Source organism: Drosophila erecta, unplaced genomic scaffold, assembly GCF_003286155.1.
Source record: "Drosophila erecta strain 14021-0224.00,06,07 unplaced genomic scaffold, DereRS2 tig00000283-arrow-arrow-pilon, whole genome shotgun sequence".
NCBI lineage: Eukaryota > Metazoa > Arthropoda > Insecta > Diptera > Drosophilidae > Drosophila > Drosophila erecta.
Genome location: NW_020825217.1, coordinates 677,849 through 686,956, shown reverse-complemented (window position 1 = coordinate 686,956; position 9,108 = coordinate 677,849). Strand labels below are relative to the sequence as shown.

Sequence of the window (9,108 nt, the reverse complement as noted above, 5' to 3'; positions counted from 1 at the left end):
CTCTGCTCGTCCCCCTTTCTGCTCCTCCCATGCTGATTGCCTCCGCTTTTGGCTTTCCTCTTGCGAATTGGACGCGCGTCAATATTTATTTTATTTATCTCCGTGGCCGCTCAGCTTGCGGATATTCGAGGGGGCAACGGGTGGCGAGACGCACACTGATTCGGGGGGAGCAGGGGGAGTTCAAAGGAAAAAGTGATGGGAAACGTTAGTAGGCTTACAATGAAAATAGTTGTTACCAAATCACTGCAGGACGAGTTTACTGAAGAAGCCAGTCCATGATTTTGTCAAGCAAATCGGAATACGAGTATATGTAGTAATAGATTTTTTTTCCCGTGGAGCAAAGCAGGAGAGGAGTGGGCCGCTGGCGCCCGCCTGCAATTCAATCCGCGCGACGACACTTCTCTTGGCCAGCTCTTTAGTTTTGCCGCATTTTACTTTGTTTTCGCTCTGCAGAAGCCATACGAATAATGCGATAATTACAATGCCAGGAGTCATTCGTCAGTCCGCCAGTCGACCACTCCGAGTGAATTACCGCGGCTCAGACTAAAGCAATCTAAAGTTACTCCCAGAACGAAGGGATTATCCGCTGTCTCCTGTTACGCCAGCCAAATAAATCTTCACTTACGGAGCGGAAAAAGTACACATGCACATATGTATGTACATACGTCCCACCTGGTGCCAAGCTCATTCAGCGCATTTGGCCTAGGCCCTAAGGCCATTAGGTCTCGTTGATATGCGCGAATCATTCAACAGGCCCATCGAGGGCGCTGTGAGCCCGAATCCAGCCATGGGAAACCAGTGCGCAGCCTGGCAACAAAGGGAATGGGTTTCAGCTCAGGTAGGGCGGAGCCCGGACGACAATGAGGCCCAGCCAGCTGATAATAAAGCCCTAAAACCAAATCGGAGATCTGAAATGCGAAGAGATGGCTCGCCAAAGTGACAAAGCCTCTGCGAGGGCGTACTCTGGACAGCGAGCTGGGGAATAATTTGCCACATCCTGGCGGAAGGAGGGAAAGGAGAGATGGAACCAGGCGCAGGCGGCGAAAGATGTGAGCCGCGCCGGGTGCTAATAAAGCTGCCCGCCAAGAAATGAGGAGCTGTGGAGTGGTGAGTGGGGAGGGGGAGCTCAATAGCAACTTCCCCTTCGATTTTCAGCCGGCCGTCTAGGTGCTAATTTAGCGACCTCACAGTGATACAAATCCGCAGGCGAACGAAGGGTTCCTCAGAATTTCCATTTCAGCCGAAACGAACTGCAGATAAGGGACTAAATGTCAAAATTATCTGCACACTCGTTCCCCATATTAACCCATGGCGTGCGCATTGTCCCTCAGCTGCCCAAGCCCAAAAAGCAATCCTTAAGATAGCGGAATTGTATTCCAAGGCCCGAAGTTAGGATAACGTTTGCTTTCTTAGCACACACATATTCGTTTTTCGGAAATAATACTTCGCATTGTATGCGGGGTTCCTCATGGGTTAAGCATCATGGGGATGGGGATGGGCATGGGCATGGCCATTGAAGATTGCAGAGCGAGCGAGGATGATCAGGCAGAAAGGCCGAAGACGAGAAGCGGAGCTCGTGGGACGGACAAAGTGCAAATATATGTTGTCGGACCACAAAGCCGGTCCCAAAGTCAAAAGCCGACGGAAGGCGGCCAGCACCACAGGGAAAACTGCTCAAGACAAAAATACGAAGATTGAAGAGGGAAGAGCGAAGAGCGAAGAGCCTTCCCTCGATATGCCAAAGTGCATCAGGCACTAAAATGCAGAAAATTGAAACAGGCTTTTAATGAAACGAAAGCGCCGCCAGAGATGAGATGGGCTTGGAGACCGGCTCGGATGAGCGAACGGCTATCTAGCTGGATACGTTAATCTGGCCCAGACGTCCACTCAGATGCAGGCAGCATGGGCAAGTGAGCGCTCCAGACAAAATAAGACGACCGAAGACACAAAGAGTCAATTAATTAGTAGATGGATTCACGATTGGCGCTGCATTTATTGACACTGCGCTGCAGTTGAAGGCGCAGTTGGGGTCACTGCGAGAAATATTCTTCCATTTTCTAGGCCCTTAAAATGCTCTTCCTACACTTGTCTTCAGTTAGGAGACACTGATGCGCCCTGCCGTTTCTCTCAGTGTCGGACCCTCTTTCACTTAAGATAAGAACGGCGACTGGGAATAGAAGCTGGGCGTTCATTAAGTGATAACAGAGCGACGGACGGGTCCGCCTGATAAGGCCTTCCGACCCGATGGGACAGGTAAGAAGGACTCCATCCACACCACCTCCATGAGTGAAGTGCGCACTGCGATCAGGACTCGGATCGAACCAAGCAGGAAAGCAAGGCAATCATTACGGGTCGGACACAGAAAACAGAAGCTGCAGGCAGAAGAATGACTCAAATGCACGCGATCCCCAGGGCGCCACACGGATGCAGATAACAGATGAATCGTTCACACAAAATGGGGAATTCATGATTACTGGAAATAGAAGAACAAGTCCTGGAAGTAACTATCCACTATCCCATGAAGATAGTGGAGATCGTGCGTAAGTGCAGGCTGATTACGGGGCGTGGCGGGGAAGCGGATCGGGATTGGAAAAGGGAGCGGATGAGGGGCAGCAGGGGATACGGCGGGCGCTGGAGGCAGCCCCAACCGGGAATCGGCTTCCTCCTCGGCAGCATGTTTATTACCACCGATTTGTAGGGGCCGTAGATCTTTAGTAGATCTGCACTGAGAACAATAGTGTCTAACTGCGCGTTCCAGGATTGTTTAGTAAATGGAAGCAAGCACGCTGAAGAACACATACACACATATGTATGTATGTAGTGGCCCAAGCTGGATCAGGATTCCAGCCGCAAATTAAGTGCACGTTCTGTGGCTCCTCCTCCTCTTCCTCCACCTCTAGTGTGCTCCTTCGCCTCCTCCCCCGTTCGCGTCGCCTTTTCATGATATATGGCCCCTGGGGCGGGCCAATTTCGAGGCACTTACAGCGTTCGGGGTGTTGGTAATTATAGGACTTTATGTCTGGAAGTTTTCTTTATGACGGCTTTTACTTTCAAGCTCATCTCGTGTACCGTTCGCGTTGCCGCAAGTCGGCCCGGTAGACATCTTGTTCTCACATTCCCAGCATCAGTTTTTGCATTCTCTGTATGCACTCTGTACGCTTGCCTGAATAGCAGCAACAAATTATCATATTTTAACGCAGAGTATTCCCTTTACGAAACTTAAGCTTAGCGCATTGGATTGGAACGCGGCTACGCGGCACCGAAGTCGCAAACCCAGGGCTGCATGCGCAGCGCCGATTACCCGGAATACAGCGGCGACGCGCTGCGGCCACACCTAGTCGTCTCTTCTTCTTGCCGCCGCTTCCGCTTTCTGTTCTTTTTCCTCGTGGTTTTCGACTGACAAGATGGCTCCAACCGTAAGTGCTCCGAAATGCGGAATTCGAGCCTGGCCACAGGCGCCTGGGTGCTGCAAGTTGTGCAATCTTGCGGTGGACGAGTCTGCGGACAGTGGACGGTGGCCAGGAGCGGAAAATTCCGTTAGGCGAATGAGTGTGTGATTTTTGTTCGTTTTTTTTTCGGTGCGCATCCAGGCCAAGACCAACAAGGGTGATACCAAGACCGCTGCTGCCAAGCCGGCGGAGAAGAAGGCCGCTCCCGCAGCCGCCGCCAAGGGCAAGGTGGAGAAGCCAAAGGCTGAGGCCGCCAAGCCCGCCGCCGCCGCGGCCAAGAACGTGAAGAAGGCGCCCGAGGCGGCCAAGGATGTGAAGGCAGCCGCTGCTGCCAAGCCCACGGCAGCCAAGCCCGCAGCTGCCAAGCCCGCTGCCGCTGCTAAGGATGCCGGAAAGAAGGCTCCCGCTGCCGCTGCTCCCAAGAAGGACACCAAGGCTGCCGCTGCTCCGGCTGCCGCCAAGGCTGCTCCGGCCAAGAAGGCTGCCTCCACGCCCGCTGCCGCTCCCCCAGCCAAGAAGGCTGCTCCCGCCAAGGCCGCAGCCGCAGCCCCGGCTGCTGCTGCTCCCGCTCCGGCTGCAGCTGCTCCTGCTGTCGCCAAGCCCGCGCCTAAGCCCAAGGCCAAGGCTGCCGCCCCAGCTCCCAGCAAGGTGGTCAAGAAGAACGTGCTGCGCGGCAAGGGACAGAAGAAGAAGAAGGTCTCGCTGCGCTTCACCATCGACTGCACCAACATTGCTGAGGATAGCATCATGGATGTGGCCGACTTCGTAAGTAGCTGGGGTACACAGATATCACAAATCTCACCGCTCAGTATCAAGCATTGGTTATGTTCTGTCGCTGCTTTCAAGATGTTATGGGAAGTATCGCCTCTTAATTGCCTAGTTGTCCGAAGCCACTTCGGATATTGTTCAGAATCTATGGTAAAAGTGGATCTCAACCAGTTTATAACGAAGGATAGTCTCCCAAAACATCTGAAAGCAATAAGCAGAATAACCAACCAAATCAGTATAGTCTTACCGCACCAAGCTTTCCATTGCCCTCCAAGTTAACTAGGGGCTCTGGATAAAAAGTTGTGGTTACAGTGAGGTCACTCCATTTGGCGATAAACTGCCAGCGGACTTTTCCCGTGCCGCAGGCGGTTAACAACTTCTGGAACAACTGTACACCAACTGTAGAACATAGTCATAGGGCATGTGTCCAATCCGAACCAAGTCGAGTCGAGTCGAATCCTTCGCTGCCTCATGCGGGCACACGTGTTCAATCGCAGCGCCTTCCAATCGCGCTAGTTGTCAAGGGGCTCTGGGCACTGCACAACGGGGTAGCCACTGACCGCCAGTGACCTGGCACTGGCCAGTGGTGCAACCGTCTGTGAACAGCGTCAAGCCGTGCTATGTGTACCGCCACGTGGTGGGCCCTGGGTTGAGTGCGACCACATCCGTGGCGCCTCAGGCCAAAATTCATAGTGCGCCCTGCTCACGGTGCTCGCTCTTTCGTGGCACTGCAGGTTTTCCCAACTAGTAGCAGTTAGCATCAGGTGCTTCTTTCATATGTCGTGTGATAAACCAACCAATTGTGAGTACCCGCTAGTGGGCAAACCGAGTGCGCTGAACGCGCCACTTAGCAGGGCGTAGAATCGTTTAAAGTGTCGCCTACGCCGCAGGATCAGGTAACTACAATCTTATGCTGCATTCACATAGGGGAGAGGAACCACTAGGAAAGGTGCATAGTCGTCCATGTATGTAACTGAGTCACTTGAATGGAAAAGCCATTGTTGCGTGTCGTTCGACTAGTACTGCACCCATTGGTTCCGAGACCCCTTCATTGCTCACCATCTATCACCTATATAAATCTGTTTTACAGGCCACGCCGATTTGCCGTCAGAGAGTGAGCTTTATGCGTCGCTCTGATGGCAGTGTACTCAGTGGCACAGCAAAAAATTGGTCACTCTTCTTTATTTGGGCTTTCTGTTCTACACAATCGACTCTTAGCCTTAACAAAGACAGAGACATTTCCGGCTTACAGCTTACCGCTAGCAAGCCCCAAAGATGCCCAATGATCCAGCCCCAGTCCAAGCAGAACTAACCGGGAATACCCTCTCTATTCCGCCCGCAGGAGAAGTACATCAAGGCCCGCCTTAAGGTCAACGGCAAGGTGAACAACCTGGGCAACAACGTCACCTTCGAGCGCTCCAAGCTAAAGCTCATCGTCAGCTCCGACGTGCACTTCTCCAAGGCCTACCTCAAGTACTTGACCAAGAAGTACCTGAAGAAGAACAGCCTGCGCGATTGGATCCGCGTGGTGGCCAACGAGAAGGACTCGTACGAGCTGCGCTACTTCAGAATCAGCTCCAACGACGACGAGGACGACGATGCCGAGTAAAGATGTAGCAGATCCATACAGCAGAATCACTTGGTTTACATTGGTTTTATTATATATCACGCGTCCCCAAAGCGGCGTGTTTTTATAAGCTAACAACGAGATGTGAACTCATGAGAAAAGAAAACTTCGGGCTAGCCCCAATAAAAGAATTGTGTGAACCTGAACCTTAACCCCGAGTAATTCTTATGGGTTGTACAAGCGTATCTGGGAAACCGGAAAGATGCGGATGCGGATCACTGAAAAAGCCTTGTCTTTGAAGGCATTCGGTGGTCGCCATGCGCGGTAAATGTAAAACCGCATATAGCCTGTAAATCCGATATCCCCGTCTCGCTCTTTTCCGCGATTGTTCGCCGCCCGAGGTGGCGAAAGTAATTGCGCTTCGAAAGAGATGGATATCATATTGCATGCATCATCCAGTTGTTTATAGTACGCGGTCATGCACTTGGTGAACGCTACTAGATACCAGACACTGGATGAACTGCGGTATTTGTTATCAACAAGATCAGTAGATTAAGAAGATTGTAACCAACCGAAGTGAAAGTCTTTAGACTTTTAACCAAACAGTACGGGTGCTCCCATGCAGTTCGCAGTCAGTTTGGTTACGAAAGCAGGGGACTAGAATAGTCCGGACAACTGCTGTTGCTCATCGTTATGCAAGCGGACCGACCATTAACTAGTCAAGTTCCCATTTAGTTCAGGCTGGGCGTGTGCATCGTGGGCGCCGACCAGAGAAAATACAAATAAAACATACGTGGCGGGTGCTGTGGGTGCGGCGAAAGCTTTTACTTTATTCAACAACTGAGGAGTGCAACAAATACGTTTGCTTACAACAATGCAAAAAGAAGCAACAATTACGCTAGCGAGTCTAGAAAAATATACACTTTTAGTGGGAACTTACATTCAGTTTGTCTTTCTTCAGAAGGCTTTGAGTCGGGTTTACACATAGGGGGTATGCATATGTATATGCCGAGCTATTCGAACGTTTGCTTTGTTTTCGAGCACGCTGGGATGGGTCCGGGCCCGGTTACGGGAGCCCATTCACATCGCAATCATCACAATTGAAGGCCAAATTGGGAAAGGGGGACTTTTGATGGGGAATTCTAAGCTGGGAGCCCAGCTTGTTTATCCACGAATACTGCAGTCGGCGATGGTACGGCATAATTCAACAAATTCAACAGTTTCGTCCAATTAGCGCCTGGAATTATCGATCTTGGCCAGCGCAAATACACCGTGCGCGCCAAGGCCACAACAGCTGGGGAGGAAAGTACAGTAGGTAGTAGGGTCGAGTAGTATTGGGGGGTGCACAGTGGAACGTTCCAGAAGCATGGTTTTTAGAAGCCAGCAAGCCACTTGGCCATCCCTCCGCTCATGAGCACGAGCAGGAGGCTCCGAATGGTCAATCCCTCCAAGGACCCAGCTCCGCCGGTGTTGGACGTAACGGATGCCTGGATTGGAGCAGCGACATCCTGTGTCTTTTGCACCTGCTGCGATCCTGGTTGATCAGCGGCCATGGGCGCCAGTGGTGCTGGACCCTCACCGGCGGAAGCAGCTGGTGGCGGGGGTGCCGGGTAGCAGGCAATCTTCTCCACCTCTATCATCTTGGTGCTGTCAGTCGGATCCGTTTCGTTCACCTTGGTGGGCACACATATAATGCCGCCGGGCGGTGGGGGAGCAGCTGCTTCCGGCGCGGTCATGTTGGAGGTCTCTGGATTAAAGGGCATTGCCGGCATTGGTGCCATGGGTACGGCTGGTTGTTGGGTTGCATCCTGGGTCATGTTGGTAGGGGGCACCGGTGCCGCTGGAACTGCTCCTGGGGCAGCAGCCACACCTGCTGCATTTATCACAGTGGTGCCATCGCTGGCATTCACCGGCACGCCATTGTTGATGATGATGATGCGATCCTGACCAGCAGCTGGAGCTGCGGCAACCGGCTGCGAGGAGGAGCTGCCTCCCGAGGGCGTAAGAGCGTGGCCCAGCAGGGCGCCGCCCAAGCCACCAGCAAGCAGACCAGTTCCTGTGAAGAAATTAATCATTGAAGCGCAAAAACAGATGTGCGACTAAAATAACAAGCGTGTTCACGATTTAGGTGACAACCTAAAGCAAATATGAGTCAGCAACAGAAGATTGCTTACCGAAGCCCAAGCCAGAGGAGGACTGTTGTGGCGGTGCAGAGTAATAGGTGGCTCCGGGCGGTAAAGCAGATCCCGCCTGGTAGTAGGTGGCGCCCGGCGGCGGAGCAGCAGCTGGGTGATAGCCACCGCCCATGGGCACATGGCCGGCGGATGGGTAGTAAGTAGCTCCGGCGGGGATGTTGGGCGAACCACCGTGTCCTGCAGCCGGGTAGTAGGTGGCGCCAGCTGGCACTCCCGAGTACTGCGGCTGGTGCATATTCGATCCGGTGGCGGCTCCATAGTTGGGAGGAGCTGCTCCGTAGTTGGGGGCATGATAGGATGGCGGCGGCTCGTGCATATTGGGTCGGGCTCCCCCAACGGGGTTGGAAGCGGAGTAGGCGGGCGGTGGACCCTGCGGCACATTCCAGCCTGGCTGAGGGGCGGAGCCCGGGGATCCCGATGAGCCAGCGGCCATTGGGCGATTCGGCTGCGCATTGTAGTTGGGGTAACTCAGTTTGGCCACATCTGCATGAGAGTTGCCGGCGGCATGCCCATTCGTGCTATAGCTGGGCGTCACGTGACCGTAGTTGGAGGAGCTGGACGAGGAGGAGGTCTTCCGCTGGTTGCCCTGGTTACGCCGGGCATCCACAACATTGTCGCCGCCGTGCGTCAGCAACAAGGCGAACACCGCCCAGGCCACAAAGACGAAATGGGAACAAGCGCCACCACTGGAGGCCATCATGTGATCCGGATTAGTGCTTCACCCTTGGACGGGAGGAGACGAGACTATACAAATGGCAAATACGGCAACCGCAAGCGCAGATCTGCGCTCACCGATGTGCATGCTAATTACCGAAACCCGTTTTGGATGCTTCTGGATGCTTTCAGCTGCTTGCGTAGTTCGTCCGCAAAACAAGTTTTTTTAATCGGTTAAAACTGTTATTTGATTTCACTTTTTGCTGTGTGACCAGGCTGGGGAAGGCGCAAGACCTATTGGTTCGGGTCTTCTCTACGCCTTTAGCCAATACACACACCATATGTGATATTTTTAGTCGAAAATTAATTGAATTCCATGGAGCAACATTTTTCCCAGTCAAATTGCTTATTTTTTGGGTTTCAGGTACCAGGCGAACAGAAGCCGCAGCAAGTGCCAGCTGGCCGCTCAAATTGA

General features: G+C 52.9%; 2 protein-coding genes across 3 annotated transcripts; one reads left to right on the top strand and one right to left on the bottom strand.

Annotated features, from left to right (window-relative positions):
* Positions 1 to 3,313: 3,313 nt before the first annotated feature.
* LOC6555627 (60S ribosomal protein L22) lies at positions 3,314 to 5,990 on the top strand. The gene is made up of 3 exons (XM_001982390.3): positions 3,314 to 3,416; positions 3,591 to 4,214; positions 5,560 to 5,990. The coding sequence occupies exons 1-3, from the start codon at positions 3,405 to 3,407 to the stop codon at positions 5,824 to 5,826; spliced, it is 903 nt and encodes a 300-aa protein (XP_001982426.1). The 5' UTR covers positions 3,314 to 3,404; the 3' UTR covers positions 5,827 to 5,990.
* A 595-nt stretch (positions 5,991 to 6,585) lies between these two features.
* On the bottom strand, positions 6,586 to 8,925 carry LOC6555722 (protein transport protein sec31). Of its 2 annotated transcripts, none has more exons than XM_026983068.1 (3): positions 8,791 to 8,925; positions 7,959 to 8,723; positions 6,586 to 7,840 (listed from the first exon to the last, which is right to left on the bottom strand). In XM_026983068.1, exons 2-3 carry the CDS (start codon positions 8,677 to 8,679, stop codon positions 7,158 to 7,160), a joined length of 1,404 nt encoding a protein of 467 aa, XP_026838869.1. In that variant the 5' UTR covers positions 8,680 to 8,723; positions 8,791 to 8,925; the 3' UTR covers positions 6,586 to 7,157. The 2 variants fall into 2 exon arrangements, with proteins under 2 accessions (XP_026838869.1, XP_001982425.2); XM_001982389.3 differs by having other exon boundaries at positions 7,959 to 8,702.
* Positions 8,926 to 9,108: the final 183 nt, after the last annotated feature.